This window comes from Beta vulgaris, chromosome 5 (assembly GCF_026745355.1).
Source record: "Beta vulgaris subsp. vulgaris cultivar EL10 chromosome 5, EL10.2, whole genome shotgun sequence".
Taxonomy (NCBI): Eukaryota; Viridiplantae; Streptophyta; class Magnoliopsida; order Caryophyllales; family Amaranthaceae; genus Beta; species Beta vulgaris.
In genome coordinates this window covers 67,136,990-67,155,484 of record NC_079206.1, presented here as the reverse complement: position 1 = coordinate 67,155,484, position 18,495 = coordinate 67,136,990, and the positions used below count along the sequence as shown (strand labels likewise).

Sequence of the window (18,495 nt, the reverse complement as noted above, 5' to 3'; positions counted from 1 at the left end):
AATAGATTGATTCGTTTTGAAAGTAAGTGAGAGGTTAGAGGTTGGTAATTATTGTGATGAACATTGTTGTTTAGATTGCCTTAATTGTCTATTTCAAGGCCTTTTGCTCCTAATTTACTTTTGAGTGAATAGAAAGGTGGTCCACATTTACTCAAATTGTACTTTTCTATGAAACTTCAAGCTAACAATTACTGTTGAAAAAGATGAAAGTCTCATATTCATTTGAGCTAAAATGTACAAAGGTGAGTATACCAACTTTCTACTTGTTCATCACCTAATGTTCAACCTCAAATCTTCAACTTTTTTTTTTTGAGGGGTCAAATCTTCAACTTTTTGTTCATAGATAACACACTTTTCTTTATTATTTTACAGATTTATTACTTTATTAAGTTTAAACAATTGTTTAGCTATAGTGAATATAGAGGTGACAAAAGAATCGACGAAATTGGTTTAATTTAAATTCATTCGATTGAAGTCATATCTAGGTAGAGCTAATTTGAGTCAAGCCATCCATCGTATTTATTTATTCATTAAAAAAAATTTATTTTAACAAAAAAATAAAATATCTAGCCATCTTAACTTTCAGATTGAGTTACTTTAAACCAAATTAATATTATTTCACAATATATTTGTGCATCTAACAAGCATTTTTGGGGTGTTAAATAAGATAAATAAAAATAAAAATATTAAATGAATCCAAACATTAATCATACATATTGATGCGTGATCCTTAAATTTATTCCAAGATTTATATCATTTCTGGAAATATATTTAGTGCTTATCCAACGTCTCGAGACGTCTGTTAGCAACATCCATCTAACTATATTCATGTTAGGTCAATAAAAAATAACATACTACATCCGGTCTTTATTAGTTTACCGGTATTTCTTTTAGGGATATCCCTTACTAGTTTACCCTTTTTTTTTTCTATTTTTGAAATTGGACAACTAACTTTCTATCATACATACTTCAATTCTAACATAAAATAATAGTTTCTCTTTCCTTCATGCGATTATGTCTCATAACGTTGTTTTTCCTAAAATTTTATGAAAAAAACGGGTAAATTAGTAGAGATCGAAGGGAGTACATCTGTATGTGGCAATGTGGCATATTATTAGCAACAACAAAAATCCTATGATGAAGAGGTCAACCAAATTCCTTCCTTTAATCTAGACCCACGTAAGAAAAACATCACTCTCTTCAGGGACTATTACTACAGTTTCTTCTCCACCATCATCAAAAGGCCTGCAAAATTTTCTCTTCCATGATCACTTATTTCCAAAATTCCCACTTTCACACTTACACCCACTTTCTCTCTCTTTATGTTTTCTCTGCTTTCATGACCTTCAATTAAGGAGGTGTTATCATCTCTTAAAAGTTAGTATCTTTATCTTCCCAATATCTCTCTCTACTTTAATTTTAATTTCTATATGCTGTTATTGAAATTCTCTTATTAAAAATCCTAACTTTTTATGAACTGCAAATTTCCATTAGAATTGTTTTGTATATTTTGTGTGTTATTTATTACTTAAGGAATGTTTGGTGTGCGAACTATGATTGATTTTTTTTTTAATTGGGGAATTGGGTGTTTTTTTTTTTTTTTATGTTTAGGATGAGAGGGTGTTTTTCTGTTATTTATTGTCACGAATTTTTTTTTATGTAAGGAGAAATTTTTGGTGTATAGTGAGAGCTAGTGATGTGGAGTTGTAGACGGAATTCGATCCCAGGTTATGGGTACTACCTCACTAGACTTTACCAACTAAGCTAGATGATATTCGATAACATATGGAGAATTTAATTGAGCATAACAAAAGGGTAACAAGTTTTTCCTGAACTTGTATTTTTTTTTTTTTTGTACCTTGAGTTTCCATATATAGTTGTCCCATTTTTGGTCATTTAGAAATGTTATGCATTTTTTTTTGTTGGAGATTGAAGGGAGGCACAAAGGTTGATGATAAAACCTCAACCTCTCAGTAAGGAGACAATGCTTCTGACCATTAGAACTTATCTTAATTGAATCATCATTGATGAATGATAACGCGCGTTTACATGATGTAGAATGTGTCAAGGAGAAGGAGGTTATAAAGATCTATTATGGTCTAAGAAATATCCATTGTTAGTTAAGGAAGTGGTTTGGTTGAAAATAGGAAGTCAAATTTGTAGGAAATTGTTTATTCCAAAGTAGTTACATTTCAGGAAGTGCAAGAAGCTGCTTGATTGTTCACATGATGTAGAAATTTCCTACTTATCTAGGAGGATCTAAGTAAGACCTAGTAAGTAAGTTTCTCTATTTTGTAGGAAGTGAATTTTTTCTAGGAAGTGCAATTTCCTAGGTTTTCGTCAACCAAACAATTGTATGTAATTGTACTTCTATAGTGCTAAACATTTTGCATCATACGTTTTTATTCCATCATGTTGTAACATTTTGGAGTAGTCCAGTCCTAGGGGTTATCTAACAGGATGCTCTTTCTGGCAATCTTTTGATGTTAATGTCTGTAAGAGTTGCAAGCCTGTGCTTTTTATCATGCTATGTATGAACCTGTTTGAAATTCTGATTTATAAGAGCATTGATTTTAGACAGTTAAGGGAGGGAAACAATGAAAGATATGATTCACATAGAGCAGTTTTAGATATAAAGCTTCCAAAATGTTACATATTGACATTATTCACCTCAAGTTCGTTAATTAATAATTAGAAGGATAGAGAACAAGCAGATCGTTACGCCAATATCGAAGGACTTTCTCCTATCATAGTACATACAATGCTCGAGCTAGTTTTACGGTGAAATGACTCTCAAAAAGGAGATGTTCTTTTATATGTAGTGCAAGATTTGCAAATCAGATTATCATTCTATTGACTAATGGTTGAGAATTTAGAAATTTGTCACATTGAAATATGGTTGTAGAGGTCACCGGCTGTCATGAGGAGCTTATTTCATTGTCTTGCTCGAGTATGATAACAAAAAGTGGATCTTGATCCTTGCATATTAGAGTGGTATGAATTCGAATGGTCTGCCAACTCTTTTGATGCGGCCGTTGATCTCTTCTTACAGATTATGACCTCCGTTGTCCTTTACTTTTAAACCTAGTTACTGAACCAATCAAGGAATTCCACTTTAATTGCATCAGCTTTATTAGTTTAGAGCTGCAAGCCTTATATCACTTTCCTAAATACTCATTCACTGGTGACCATTAATCTAGGAGCCGGAGACAGTTGATGGTGTCAAGGGCTGCCAATTCTTTGTCCCAACCCAAAGTCTATCTCCTCTTCTCCTTACCCCTGTTATCTTCTTTGCCAAATTTTCATTTGATGCATATGATGTTTTATTATATGCTTCATTTTATTTCTTTTCCTTATTCTGATTTGCTTTTTGGGATTGTGGTATGTTGTGAATAATGAATACATACTGAAATAAGAATTTTCATCAAATATTAATAGCAATAGAGATTTGTACCATTGGTTTTCGTCTATCTCATTCACCTGTGGAAGTAGTAAGTTGTTGGTCGAACATATTCCTACATGGAATTTATGTGGAATCCAACCTATACATTGCTGTCCAATATGCAGTTTACTGTCAATAGAGGAAGGATGTTCTATTCCATTGACAACCTATGTGAATATAAAACTGAAACTGACTCCGTATACACAGGGAGAAGACAAAGGTCTCTAGTATAAGGTGGATAAACGTAACCATTGTCATTATCCCTCTAAATATTTTTTAATGTTTGAAATGTGATGGAGAAAAATGCGTTAGAATTATATATGATAAACAACTTACCTCTGTTTGCTCTCCTTTGATTGAATATTGTCTAAATGCATCACATGGGTGACACCCCCTTGTTATCCTTTTGTTCTTTTTATTACTCATAAATGTGTTCTTTATAACATATGAGATATGTTGCTAAGTTCATTAATTTCCAGAAATCTTTGAATGATCTGATGGAGAGTGGCTATGGAAACTTAATTTCCAAGATCAACCAGCTGAAGGAAGAAATTCAAGCAGACAGAGCATTGCAAATTAAGGTGAGCTGTTACTCAGCCCAAAATGTATTTTGCAGATATATTAACTTGTTTTTTCCAATATAGACCGACTACCTTCTTAATGGGGTATCATTTAATTGCATAACTTAGTCAGGCAAGGATTTTCAGATTATATTATGTATAAGAAATTCTTAGTGCTAATAATGATCTTATCTTTCTGAAGGAGAAACTAGAAAGGACTAAGAAGAAAGTGCAGAGTCAAATTCATGGGATCCTGTCAGCAAAAATCGTAGAACCTTCATGTGAAGTTCCTCGATTAGGGATTGAAAGCGCTCTCTGCATATTGAATGGGTTTCTTCCTGATTCAGAAGACCAAGACTTTGGTAATATCCATGAAGTCATTTTTGCAGAAAGCCCCGAACTGCCTAAAATTCAAAGGATACCCACGTATACAACATGGATTTTTTTTGATAGGTGTGGATTTTCACAATTTTCTTCTCTTCTTTCTTCTCTTATCAACTTTGCAAGCAAATAATTATTATCATCTTTGTTTACTGGTTTTGTCTGGCCAAATAATTTCTGCATAACCTTCTTTTACTATATTCAATGACGAGTTAGTCTCAGTGTTGGAGCCACTGCATAAATATTTTAATATGGTCTGACACCAACTAGACACTTGGTTACTCCGTTTTTCTATGATCATCATATGCAAGTAAGGATCTGTTCTCCTCGACTTATTAAAATAATTTTTAGCAAAAATAAGTTCAATATTTGACAATACATAAAAGAAATTGTACTTTTAACAAAAATAAGTTTCAGCAAAAAGCAGTTGAACTTTTAGACTTGATCTTTGTAAAATTACAACAGAGTAAATAGTCTTGTAAGCTCTCTGTTTTAATGACTAAGATGAAGCATCTCCACAGTTCCATGTTAATTATATATTGTTTATCTTGTAAAGTAGAAATCAGAGAATGGCGGAAGATCAGTCCGTGGTTGGAAGGAGACGCATTTACTACGATCAGTCTGGCAACGAAGCACTGATATGTAGTGATAGTGAGGATGATATTGCAGAAATTGAGGAAGATAAGCGTGATTTTTCTGAAGGTGAAGATCGTATTCTGTGGTAAGCATATATAAGGTACCTGAATCGTCAAGATGTTGTAGCATACGTGCAAAGATGCTCTTTTGTGGTGCACACATCTTCATGAAGTCTACCGATTAGGCTTTATGGTGTCTTAATTTCTAATCAATTTAATGAGCTATAATTTACTTGAAAGTTTGCTCAAAATTATATGTTGGACATGATGACCCAGTCTTATTTAGTTTCGGAGATTCTGGTTTCCAAATTAGCTATTGCTCTTTTATTTTGCTGAAATATTATTGAAGAGGAAGATCACAGTAGACACTCGGTGTGCATTTGTGTTTTGATGCACTTATATGTAGTTGTTCTACCTTTGAAGTTCTGTTTATGTGCATAAATTTGCTGTTTTAAGTTGATCGGATGTAAGAATCGTAGAGGAGCCTGTGACTAATTGAAAATTTTGAAAGAAAATACTAGATAGTTCTTTCTTCCATTCATTATATCGTTTTCATATGGAAGAGTTCTTCATATTTTTCGTGATTTTCCTAAGGGAATTTCCCCATTTTCTCTCTTTAGGACTGCTTGTGTTGTTTCTGTTTTGGAAGAATTTTTTGATATATCTTCATGGTTTAAATGTCTAAGGAACTTTCTCCTCCCCCTATCCATAGGATGGCTTTTCAGGAGTATGGACTAGATGATGATGTTGCTGATATAGTCAGCCATTTCATTGGAGGCACTGCTGTGGAAATCCAGGTAACTCTAGCTAGCCTGCTAATTATGAAATTAGTGTTGTAATATGGAGATCCAGTTTCTTATTGCTTTTTTATCCAATAACACACCTTTGTGGATAGATCCTTATTTAAACGAATTTCTCATGAAATCCCATTGCTGATTAGTGTAAGGTTATACTATCCTGAATATTGCAGGAGAGATACAATGAACTGAAGCTGAAGTCCGAGGTGTCACAAGAACAAGGTTCATCTGACAAGAACATGTTTCTGGAGAAGACACTTAGCGCTGCGTTAGATTCTTTGGACAATCTCTTTTGTCGCCGATGTTTGGTATATATCAACCTTAGGAAATATTATCCGTACAATATTATCCTGCAAAATGATGTGTGTGTGTGTTTGTGTCTTTGTCTCACTGCATCCTTACAAGATTTTCTTTTCCTTGCCCTTTTGTCATTTCTCTAACAGGTTTTTGACTGTCGTTTACATGGCTGCTCTCAGAATCTTGTTTACCCTGTGAGCTTATCTTTTGTCCTTGTCACTTCCATAGTTTTATTTCTGCATATATTCATCCCGTGATCCTTTTGCATTTGACTTTTACAGAGTGAAAAACCGCCAAGCTTGTCTGTACCTGAACGCAGAAAACCTTGTGGTGACCAGTGTTACCTCCTGGTATTTCCATGCTTTTTTCCGACCTTTTTAAGTTCCTATCATCTGTCGCATGTCTCGCACACTATGATCTCCTTTTTGTTTTAACATTGGTTTCCAATAACTGGTTTGGAGAATTCTTGGCCTCCTTGGAAATGTTTGAGGTTGCTTTGGTTTGTACAGGGATACAGGCCATTTGAATTACTAATGAAATGAATTCTAACTCCTGAGTCCTGAGTCACTGACCTTGATAAACCTCATGTTGAAGCCTATATATTTAATTTAATCCCTAGATTATTGAAGCATTGAGAATCCTCATAAGTTTCAATGGCATGACCTCATTGGATCTGCATAATAATAAATTCTACAATCAACTTATATTGCCGTCATCACTGCTTAGAGCTATCAGTTTTGGCAGCAGAGGAAAATCCCAACTTAAGGCCTCTCATAAACTTCGATGGCTACTAAGGGAAGGCTTCTAGGTCACTTATTAGACTTTAGGAATACGATGCTTCATGCCTTTGTGACTTGTTAGGCTAGCAATAAAAGAAATCGGAAACTTTAGGAAGCATGGTGATTGGTGGTATTGGCTAATGGCCATGAGGTTCATATGTAACTGGGCTGCATGACATAGGCCCTTGATTCGTGTTTAAAGACACACCTTGTTCTATAGTAAAGTTCTGGTGGAATTTACACATCTCTCGTGCTCTAAGGTGATCCTCAAGGAGTTCAAGGTCCATATGGAGTTGCAAGATTATGAATGACGAAAGGCCCTAAATGATGCACGCAAACCTCTTTTTGGAGGTTATATACCTACCACACATTCAAGATCAGCCACATCAAACATTTACGAGAATTGGGGAAGACCTATTGCCTATCGGGGTTGATCTATGGCCATTGGTTCCTTCCGTAACTCTAGCCTTAAGAGTTATTGATAGTTTCTCCATTCCAAATTAGTTGCAACATGGAGGGAGGCACAAGTTTTAAGGAGAGGAGAGAGAGAGAGAGATAAAGTGAAAGGCCCATGTGATGTGGAAAGAGATAGGAAGAACTATTACCAAATAAAGTAATGTTGCAACTAATTTGAAATTTTCTTAAAAGGGAAGTGGTGCAACGAATTTGGAAAAAAGAAAGTATATGATTTGGAATAGGTATCATCAGCTTTATGTATGAAGAATGTTTGTTAAAAGTATATTTGTATGAATTTCAATAATATACAATAATAAAAAAGAAGACCAACTAAGGACCTTGAGGACTCTAAAAGATGAGTAGAGGGAGTATGTCTAATCTTACCATGTGAAATTAAATTCTCATTTTTGTATAAGTGTATGACACCCACCCCATCTATTTCCTATGAGCCCCGTAAATCAGAGTGGTATCTTTATGGTAAACTTTTGGCTTTGTTGATTAGAGTCAAAACACCTTGCACAGCCAAATGCTGTGCTTATCTATTCTTCTCAGAGCAGGAAAGGTGTGCTGTGCACGGATAAATTTTGTTATACATGATGCTTATTAATACCAAATCGAGTCATTGTAGGCGGACTTTTCATGGCAGCCTTGAATATTATTATCATCATACTTGTGATGTTTTTGATAAGTGTTTCTGCTACATCCAAGCATATTTATTGCAAATCCGGAACTTGATTGTTGAAGTTGTGGTGTGGTGTTATCTGCTCTTGCTTGCTTGACACTGTATTGCCTTGATTTGGCTTGTTTGTGTTCAAATTGTGATATTGAACTTAGGCTGATGTTAATCCTGTCTATCCTGCTAACTTGATGTGGCTACTATGCCTATAGTACCTAAAGTAGGTTTGATGCAGTTTGTGGCTTGGGCTGTGGTGATATGCTGAGTTTCCCTTGAAGTAGAGGGTGGCCCTCCATCGTAAATTTCCACAAAACCAGGTGGTCTTCTTGTGTTTGTGCTGTCTATCATGATAACTGGTGCTTGTTGTAGTCCTCATAGCTGAATTCATCAGACTACAATAAGTGAAGAAGTGCAAGATTGTGAGTTCTAACTTCTAGCCAGATAGTTTGGGTTGACAGAGAAACCTCGTCATTATTTCCTGCAAGAGCCATGTTAGCTTTAGGGAAGTACGGTATCATGTGTTTGCGTACCTTGTAAGGAGGTAGTCATGCATCATCTTATGCTAACCAAGGCTAAAGAAACCTTAAGCGTTTAACAACCTCAAGAAAGTTTGATATTAATTCTCTCTTTTATTTTTAACCCAGTGAAACCAAGATTATCTGGACACATTTATCAAGTCCCTTAAGTGAACCATGGTATTGTTGAAATTCTAGTAAAATTCATTAAAGTAGCTGTACTTGTGATGTGTCTTGTTCTGGCGTACATCACTTATTTTTTCATATTTTGCTTTCTTTGATTGAACATGAATTTAATCCACATTGCATAAATAAACCAGATCAAATATGAGCTATTTTATCAGATTAATCAGATTGGTGTAATTCCTCTGACCACATATATATTCTATTATTCCTACCGGCCTACTTAGTAGACACAAACTTGGACTTGGAAATCTACAACGTCAAGGTCTTATTACACATAAATTCATCCAAATCCTATCAAAGGTTTATCATAAAAGCCTCGTTGGCCTCTGAACTTGCTGAGATAAAGCTAACCCCCTGTTAGTGGCAGCCACTTGAGAGGCTTTTGAGAAATGATATGTTTTAACTTTTAAAGTACATGCAATCACTTATGAATCCAAAGAATATCCTTTAGACCTTTCTTTTTTTTCAAGGAGAGCCTTTTGTTTTTCCTTTGTTTGTACAGAACTAGGACAATATAATATAAATTTGTCAAACCTGTCAGGTTCGCCAAAGCACTCAAGGATTTGTGGAAAGCTTAGACACACGTTCAATACATCAGGTGAACCTTGATTTGTTAGAAGGGGAGAACAAGGACTCAAAAGTCTTGAGTATTGAAGAGAATGTAAGCAGTGATGATGTTAGTATAGGCTGTAGTTTGGAATCTGCTACTGGGGAAGATTATTTTGGGTCTGCTTCAACTGTTGTTGCTATACCTCGGGATACAAATGTGGCAAAGCGCAAGATCGCTGATGACAATGACAGAGAGTTAGAAGATTCTCTTGATAAGAAGATGAGGAAAATTCAAGCTATAGATTCGTCAACTGCAGCTGGTGAAAGTGTATCTTCCAAAATCAGGAAATTGAGCATTGAGGCTGGCCAATCCTTAGATTATCAACTCACATGCAAACTCCCTATCGAGGGGAACACAACAAGCATTTCAAATGATATTAGTTCTCAGAAAACTTCAAGTTCCCAGGCCAATGACGCTGTCAGAGGTGAAGTCAATGACATTAATAGAAGGCTTCAATTGAAGCAGCCAGATATATCTTTCGGAGGACAAAGGAAAAAATTGTCTGGTAGCTGTGAGTGGAAGCCCCTGGAGAAAGATCTATATGTGAAAGGATTAGAGATATTTGGCAGAAACAGGTATTTATGCAATAAAATTTGCTTGCTTTGCTTTGCTTTCCAGGATAGTATCTTAGGCCATATCAACTGAGACTAGGACTTTGTCTAATAAGTTATCCTGCTCCATTCATATTCCTAATGGTCAATGCTGTCATTCGTATGTGTTTACAGTCGAAGTGTTGGCGTCGATATTTTTTGTTCATTATTGGCTAAATTCAATTTCTGGTGTGGTTGCACCATGTCTCTGCACACTTCAACAATGACTGAATCACTGAAATAACTTTTCAGATGCTTTCACAATAATGATTTAGTATGACCAATCATATCAGTAACTTTATCTTTTGGCAAGTAGAATTCCCTTGCAAGAAATGGGAGATATTGGGTATCCTTCTTGCAAGGGGTGAAAATCGAACCCCTGTCACAGGGGTGAAAGGACTAAAGGAGGTCTCAAACCACTTGGCCAACCTTGATCCTCATCATATCAGTATGAGTGGATAATATTTGTTCAATAGCATTTCATGTTTATCCTGAATCAGGCACAAAATCTTTTGTATCATTCTCATGTTGGAAGTGGGAAAGAAAATTTTCTTTTTAGGTAGAATAGAATGTCTCATCTCTGAGGTTGTATGTTATTAGATTTTTCTCAATTTACAGATGTTTTGCAGTTGCCTGATTGCCAGAAATCTGCTATCTGGTTTGAAGACTTGCAGTGAGGTGTCCAATTACATGCGTAATAGTAGGGCTTTGAGGACTCTCAGAATGGGTTTTATACGTTCTTCAGAAGACAATGCTAGAGCTGATTCAGATAATATGGTATGCATATGTTATCTTCACCTTTTTCTCCTTCAGTGATTTTGATATTTCTGTTTACTATATGTTGGTTATGTAAAGCAAGCAGCAACTTGCGTTCGAAGCTACTCCTCCAACTTACTGCAGAAGTGCGGAAGCTATCATTTCTTTTCCTCTTTATACTATCTATTCATATATCTTATAAGGCATCTAGCAAGTCTACCCGCCACATAGTGCTCTCCCTCATTCAATGGAAATCACTACAGTGATCACCATACATCTTTAAAAAGTACAAATATGGTCATTACAAGCCTTAATATTAAGATGTATGGCGATCACTGTAGTGATTTCCATTGATCCGATGACTTCTTATGGTTCTCTTCTCAAAACTAATTATAATCATGACAATATAACTTTCAAAAACTAAAAGCTAAGCATCCAAACATCTATGATTTTACCCGTGAAGCCGTAAACAGTTTTTCATTCAACGACTTGGGGTATCACCCGGTCCCAAAAACATAAAATATAGTTTCATTACTAAATCAGTGCGTATCTATTCTCTCCTTGAAGATTTTACTTTCATGATACGTTTTCACAAATGTTCATACTGGGGGGTGTAGAAACAAACTTGTCTCTAGCTCTTGGTTCCTTCTAGGTGTCAATTTATGTGGCTTTCGAGCTACCTATTTTGGGTTTTCAGTAATTCAACTATCATGGGTTAATAAGTGCATATATTCAGGAGCAGGAGCTTCTAGTGAGATCAAGGTCAAAATTATTTCGTAAAAGGGGAAGAACACGAAGACTGAAATATTCTTCAAAGTCCAACGGTCATCCATCAAGCTGGAAAAGAATTGGTGATGGAGATCACTCATGCAAACAGTATACTCCGTGTGCATGCGAATTCATGTGTGGAAAAGACTGCTCCTGTCTTAAGAACGGAACCTGTTGTGAGAAGTACTGTGGGTAGGTACACACTCCTTTCAAATTTCAACTGAAAAAAAAATGCAGTAGACAAATCCTTTTGCCGATACTTGGAGTTGCTTGTAATGAATATTAGAGGGACGAATATTATCATAAATTCATAATAGACGTTAATGTACAGGTGTTCAAAGAGCTGTAAAAATAGATTTCGAGGATGCCACTGTGCAAAGAGTCAGTGTAGAAGCCGACAATGCCCATGTTTTGCTGCTAATCGTGAATGTGACCCTGATGTTTGTCGCAATTGCTGGGTTAGGTAATTATATGTTTTGATACTCTTAATTTTGTGATATTTATCATTCTCTTTCAATATCATTAATCGCTTGTTTAAGGCTAGTATACTTGTGTTTTAAATAAGTACATCCTTAGGATGCAATGCTCTGGTTTCTTATACATCAAGAATTACCAATTCAGTTGTACTCTGTTATGATATAAAAACTGCATAGAGTTTGTTATGTGCATTTAGTGACTGCCAATCACCATATTTTTTTTACCTGACCGGATACATTGGTTCTAGTTTGTCAGAGGTAAAGTTGAAAATAACTTTGCTGTGAAACCTTAGATTGTTAAGGGAGAGTAGTGGGCGCCAATTTAGAGCTTGGTTGGGTTGGGCTTTCTAACCTTAACTACTTATCATGCAACTTATATAGCTTAGACTTCATGTGGCTTACACTAGCTGGTCAATGTAAAATCTGCTTGGTCGGCTATTCTTGGAAAAGGGGGAATCACTTGGGGGATAATATAGTCTAAATTAGGAGGTGGTTTGATGAGATGAAATAATGGTGGTTGAAGGAGGAAGGGATGAGAGAATTATCACCCACATTTTGGAGGTGGTTGATGAGATGAGATAACTAACCTTAATTCAAGAGGTAACAATTTCGCCACCCCTTCCTCTTCCTTCTACCGCCACCTCCTCCACCCATCTTCCTTCTTTATTTTGTCTCCTACGGTCCTACCATCCCATAATTCATTACCCATTCCAATCCAAGCATACCCATAAGATTTTTGTCACTTCGTCAGACAAGTTCTCTAGGCAAAAATAGATATAATTACATTGTAAATGACTCTATCCAAAAGGATTACTAATATAAAAAGGAAAGAAAGAAGGGAGAATTCAGCTACAGTGAACTGTCAAGATGTTATGAAGAAAATGTTGATTGTTCATAAAGTCTACTTAGGATTTCTATCAATAGCTTTTTTTAGTTCGAAAAATCGAGGTGAAGGGTCGTCCCAAGTTGCAAAGCCCGATGCTTGATATAGCATTTAAGTCAAGCAGGTGTCATACCCAAATAAAGATGCTCTATATTTTTAATTAATATGTCCTGCATCTGTTTCAGTTGTGGTGGGGGTTCTTTAGGTGAACCGCTAAAGAGAGGCGATGGACAATGTGGAAATATGAGGCTACTTTTGAGACAACAACAAAGGGTAGACAACTTGTACTGCTATTATAGTAATTATTTCGCTGAGATTTGATGTTGTTTATTCTTAAAAAATGTTTCATATATTTTTTGCTCAGATTCTTTTGGGAAGGTCAGATATTGCTGGTTGGGGAGCTTTTATCAAGGTTAGTAATCAATGGTACACAGTAACATATAGATTTTGTTATTTGAAGCTCCATCAGAGACCAAACAAATTTGTCATGCAATTGCAGAATGCTGTGAATAAACATGATTACCTTGGAGAATATACAGGTGAATTGGTATCACACCGCGAAGCTGATAAACGCGGGAAAATTTATGACAGAGCAAATTCATCATTTCTTTTTGACTTGAATGATCAGGTAAGTGGGATACTTTGTTTTCTGAGCATAGCTAAATAGCTATTTCACTTGGTAATTGTTCATTGCTACTATCTGAAGTGCATAATTCAACATTGATATCCATTCCACAATAGAGATGCTCCAATACAATAAGAATCATATTTACTTGAAGTTGCAGATAGCTGAATAATTTACTGTTTAAACTTGTATATCAATTTCTTGAGAATCAAACATCAATAACTTGGTTGCTTTTAAGAATTACTTGCTTCGGTTGTATAAATTGTTACGAATATTAACATTTTAAATCGCAAAGCATTAAAGATGGTCCTGGGTCAGGTCGGCTGGAAGCACGGCACGGCACAGGCCAGGCACAAGCACAGGCAAGAGTGAAACACGGCATGATATTGTGCATGCTAGGCTGTGGGCCGTGCTTTTCCCGCTTTTATGATGGGTAAACACGGTACGATCCGGCAAGGCGGTCCCGTAAATGGCGTCGTGCCATGCCAGGCCCTTGGTTTTGCCAAAACGGCACGAGCGTGTTGTCACTGTTATGGCTGACCAATCGTTAATCGTATTATGATCACATATTTCAATTTTTTTTAGTAGTATAAGAAGATCCTAAAACATTTCTTTGGATCGTAAAATTGGAAAATTCTAAAATCTTGATATTAGGCCTGTATGGCTGGAAAACCATCCCCTGCAGGCTGCAGGCTGCAGTCTGCACCCAATTAATTACATTGCCATCTTTTCTAGATGCTTGAAGTTCAACTCTTGTTTTTCCAGGTTCTCTTTCATATTTCGCGTGATAATTAGTATCATGAACTAACAACTTGTTTTGATTACAGTATGTTCTTGATGCGTGCCGTCAAGGAGACAAACTGAAGTTTGCGAATCACTCATCAAAACCCAACTGCTATTGCAAGGTATGATGATTTACGATTTGAACTCTCTTTTCCTTCCATTTCTAGGAGTTTATCAGTTCAGCTAATGTGCTACTGTGTTCAGGTAATGCTGGTGGCAGGAGACCATCGGGTTGGCATTTTCGCCAAGGAGCGAATCGAGGCCAAAGAGGAGCTCTTTTATGACTACCGTTATGGTCCTGATCAAGCACCTGCATGGGCCCGAAGACCTGAGGCCTCTAAGAAGGATGAATTCCTGCCATCTCAAGGTCGCCCAAGGAAACATCAATCTCGATAAGCTGGTATGTCAGCCATGTATGTGTTTACACAAAAATTTCACAAAATCATGGACACTGGCTGTTCTCTGAAGCTCTCGTCAGCCAACACGTGTGTGTGGTGTACGCACTTTCAATCTTTGGAGTAGGCAGATCATAATTATAAGCGCGTCCTAGTTCCCTGTACAGCAGGAAGAATTCTTGTATACCATCCATGGGAAAGTCCTTAATAGATAAATACATGAGGAATAATCAAGTTTTTACAGCTTAAGCAATAATAGGGTAATGCCCGGTTGATCCCATCGAAGAACATGGGGATCATATGATATCAAGTGGCATTTTTGTATTAAATATGAAAATAATATTCCACTGGATTGAGTAAATACATGGATAAATAATCGTAAGTGTTGAATATACAATCGAAGTTAAAGTATACTTTCGAATTTTAATATAATTTTGTTTCGTTTAATATATCGAATTATATATTAATCTCTCTTTATATAAGTGAAAAGAAAAGAAGTGATGTTGGTTGATCGTTGCCATGCATTTCATGCATGCCTTTCCATCATATGAAGCATAATTTTATCGTACTTCACATCTTTCAACATCTCAGTTGCATTTTTAGCAAATTAACTCATTTTAAGTTGGTGCAGACAATTTCAGCTGTACTCACTCTGTTCCTTGTCATCTATTTAACCAACTTCTTTTATTCCCATGTCATCAGTAATTTTACAATATCTGATGCAATATTATTGCATAACTAACAAAATCAGGCACAAAACCATCCATCCTATTTCCCCTCCTAACGTGCTCAACAGCGAACGGCAGAACCATCGCTTAATGAGTCGAGGGTCAAGGAAGGACCTTTCCGTGAAGGTTTTCTTTGTCTTGCGGGTTGGCGATTTCCGAATATAATGTAGTTAAACAAGTGAGGAATATTGAGTAATAATTATGAGGAACGGAGGGAGTATATGCGAGGTGTGTATAAACTGCAGAATGCAAAAAGAGTGATGCATTCAGGATTGTCTGTGCGGACATTACTGCAACAATGATTAGCACAGAACTGTAAGCAAAGATGTATTATAAAGAAAGAAAGATTTTTCTTTTGTTGCTCTGATTTCATTACAGTTGATTACAAGAAAACATTAACCTAACTATAGAGATCAAAAGTAAGTACAAGTTAATAAAAGAATGTAAACATGTATGATGCAATTATATCATCAGCCTAGTATCCTCTCCCCTAAAAAAGAATATACAGAAGGTACCGATCCTAAGGTGCATCACGTAATCACAACCACATTGTTTTTAAGTTATCACGACCATGATATTAGACAGCGACAGAAGCAACTCATCCACATTGCAGGGAATGGCTACTGAACCCGAGATGAGGCAGTCATTTCCGTGCTAATGAAGCCTAGAAATTGTTGATACTCGAGGTTTTCCCGTTTTAAAATCTCGCTGTTTTCTAGCTGGCATCATTCCCTAATCGAACAAATGTATTCACAAGCTAGTGTACACCTTCTGTTGTTTCAAAAGCAACTGATGATAAATCATCTCATTCCAAGTATCTGGAACCCCAGGAAGACACCAATGACTGCAATCTTCTACTGGAGATCCCTTCTTTCCTGGGCTTTTCCCATACTTCGAAGGATGACCATCTATCCTGTACGAAGATAATCCAGTAATGTTCATGAAAGTAACCGGAGTTTTCATTGAGCTGATTACCTCCTGAGCGATAACATCCTTTTCAGGATCGTTTATATACATTTCATTCAGGGGTTTCCTTGCTTCTCTACAGTGCCCACCAGTATTCCATTGCCCTCCTCTGCTCAGAAAAACCAGACAGTCTTTAGCGGGGATACGTACAAGATAATAGCATGTTTTGGCATTTTTTGCAGTGTAGAGAACAAACCTGAAATGAGCTGGTGCTGTACTTCGAAAGAAGACATGGGTTTTGCGCGCATCTACAAATTTATCGACCCATGTAGCCCAAGTTGATAGTGCTTTTCTATAGGCTGTTAAAGCATCAAGGTGGGGATAAACTTGATTACCATCCTGGTAATAGTTAATCCTGCATCCATTTACATTGTTATCATAACCTCAGATTAGACATTTAAGCATCAAAGGAAGTCCCAAAATCCCAATTATTTGCAATCAATTGTCACATTGTCCAACTCCTAATGGTTAAGGATGTGATAAGATTTCGCAAAAATATTCCCTACGATAGTTGTATTTATTTTATCCTCTTCCCTCTTCCCATCACTTAATTTCAGTAGTGGCATCAGTAATTCAATCATAAACCAATACTATCTTACATTTGTGACAACTTTCTTAGGCTTCCTGAAACATAAAGGGTACTATGAATTCCGACAACATTTCACACTGTGATTCAACCTTTCAATTTTCACACACATAAACTCACCCTGCTTTTGTTTTGAAATGAGTCCACCAATTTCCAGTATTAAAGATCAAAATATCAGCTCCTCTCCATTTTCTTGAATCTCTATCAATACTATCAATTCGCAACGTCTCCTTCCGCTTATTCCCCATCCTCGCCTTGCTTTCACGCACTAGGAAATGGCTCACATAGAATTCAACTGTACACTGATAATCCTACATTGCAAAACCACCACAACAGTAAGCAAAAACATTATGCAATAAGAACACACACAAGTTCAAACAAGGAAAAGGATCTCTAGGAGCGTAAATTCTCTAGGAGCGTAAATTCTTACCACAAATCTATAACTATAAACCCCTCTAGTCTTTGTGATTCTCCGGCCTCGTGTCTCATAGACCTTTGTAGGATCTTTAACAGCTCCCATCAGTAAACAAAGCAATGATTCCCATTGGTTCCTATTGATTGAATCACCAGCAAAGACTAGCCTCTTTCCTCTAATCAATTCCAGCATATTCGTCGCATTGAACCTAATATCCAAATCATCCAAAAAAGATTTCCAAATTCTTTAAACTATTGAAAGCACATAATGATGTCTATATCCCAGCTTAGCACACAAAATTACCTTGGAATATCACAATCTTGAGGTTGCCATCTCCACTTCATGTAATCTTTGTCCACCCTCCCATTTCCTTGGCAATTAAACCCTTCATCTATGAAAGGACATGAGAAATTTGTGTACAATGGATAACTTTCATCAAACACCCACCTCCCTTTGGAAACATCACAATCTTTCCCCCTCTTTTCTTTAATCTCCTCATCAACTTTACCAATTGAAGTCAAATTCAATTCTCTTTTTTCCTTACTACTAACATCAACTTTACCATCTAAAATTTCACTAACTTCTTCCTTAAAAATGGAAGATTTCATAAACCCAGATGAATTATGAGGTTTCCTCAAATGGGTACTCCCCAATTTCACAACTTTCACTCTAGAAACTGATAAATTTCTACCAAAATCAGTAGAACTTTCACCAACTTTTGTTCTTCTACTACCAACTTCTTCACTTTTACTAAAAGCTACTTCAATTGAACTATTTTCACCAAATCTAGAAGAAATTTGAGATCTTTTTAACTGGGTAATGTTCAAATTAGTAGAATTAGCAAGATTAAATACAGATGAATCTGAATTAAGGCTTAAACTTAATGAAGGTGTATTAAGCAGCATATAAGCTTCTTGATGAATTAAAGGGGAAGCTCTACGCATAACCCAGAAAGATAAAAATGATAAGAGAACTAAAGAGAAAGATAAAGTTAGAGAAATAACCAAAAATTTTGAGGATTTCCATGACAAACTTCTAAGTTTCTCCATCTTTTCTTCTGTAGTTAGCTTGATAAACAAAGAAATGCATCTGAATTTTTTTAAAATTGGGAATAATTTGGTTATTTGTTGTTTATACAGTTTTATTATGTTAATATAGTTATGTTTGATTGTGTTAAAAGATCGATTTTT

At 36.0% G+C, this 18,495-nt stretch overlaps 2 protein-coding genes across 5 annotated transcripts; one reads left to right on the top strand and one right to left on the bottom strand.

Annotated features, from left to right (window-relative positions):
* Positions 1-1,170: 1,170 nt before the first annotated feature.
* Positions 1,171-15,071, top strand: LOC104894773 (histone-lysine N-methyltransferase EZA1). 4 transcript variants are annotated; one of them, XM_010681087.4, is made up of 17 exons: positions 1,171-1,377; positions 3,922-4,023; positions 4,205-4,455; positions 4,940-5,104; positions 5,731-5,815; positions 5,989-6,123; positions 6,259-6,306; positions 6,394-6,462; positions 9,266-9,909; positions 10,554-10,701; positions 11,417-11,640; positions 11,780-11,911; positions 12,993-13,080; positions 13,172-13,219; positions 13,307-13,435; positions 14,260-14,337; positions 14,420-15,071. In XM_010681087.4, the coding sequence occupies exons 2-17, from the start codon at positions 3,940-3,942 to the stop codon at positions 14,609-14,611; spliced, it is 2,520 nt and encodes an 839-aa protein (XP_010679389.1). In that variant the 5' UTR covers positions 1,171-1,377; positions 3,922-3,939; the 3' UTR covers positions 14,612-15,071. The 4 variants fall into 4 exon arrangements, with proteins under 4 accessions (XP_010679389.1, XP_019105362.1, XP_019105360.1 ...); XM_019249817.3 differs by lacking the exon at positions 1,171-1,377 and adding an exon at positions 1,621-1,815 and having other exon boundaries at positions 11,423-11,640; XM_019249815.3 differs by lacking the exon at positions 1,171-1,377 and adding an exon at positions 1,625-1,815.
* Positions 15,072-15,640: 569 nt separating this feature from the next.
* LOC104894772 (protein trichome birefringence-like 6) lies at positions 15,641-18,495 on the bottom strand. Its single transcript, XM_010681086.4, has 5 exons — positions 17,609-18,495; positions 17,321-17,513; positions 17,011-17,201; positions 16,501-16,659; positions 15,641-16,413 (listed from the first exon to the last, which is right to left on the bottom strand). The coding sequence occupies exons 1-5, from the start codon at positions 18,352-18,354 to the stop codon at positions 16,089-16,091; spliced, it is 1,614 nt and encodes a 537-aa protein (XP_010679388.2). The 5' UTR covers positions 18,355-18,495; the 3' UTR covers positions 15,641-16,088.

Excerpts from the sequence above, each read along its gene's own strand:
- LOC104894773 (XM_019249815.3), top strand. The coding sequence starts at position 1,786 with ATGGAGAATTTAATTGAGCATAACAAAAGG. Across the intron at positions 4,456-4,939 it reads ACATGGATTTTTTTTGATAG|TAGAAATCAGAGAATGGCGG; the intron begins GTGTGGATTTTC and ends TATCTTGTAAAG. Across the intron at positions 5,105-5,730 it reads GGTGAAGATCGTATTCTGTG|GATGGCTTTTCAGGAGTATG; the intron begins GTAAGCATATAT and ends CCCTATCCATAG.
- LOC104894772 (XM_010681086.4), bottom strand. The coding sequence starts at position 18,354 with ATGGAGAAACTTAGAAGTTTGTCATGGAAATCCTCAAAATTTTTGGTT. Across the intron at positions 17,202-17,320 it reads TTTATAGTTATAGATTTGTG|GATTATCAGTGTACAGTTGA; the intron begins GTAAGAATTTAC and ends TTTGCAATGTAG. Across the intron at positions 16,414-16,500 it reads ACAGCACCAGCTCATTTCAG|AGGAGGGCAATGGAATACTG; the intron begins GTTTGTTCTCTA and ends TTTTCTGAGCAG.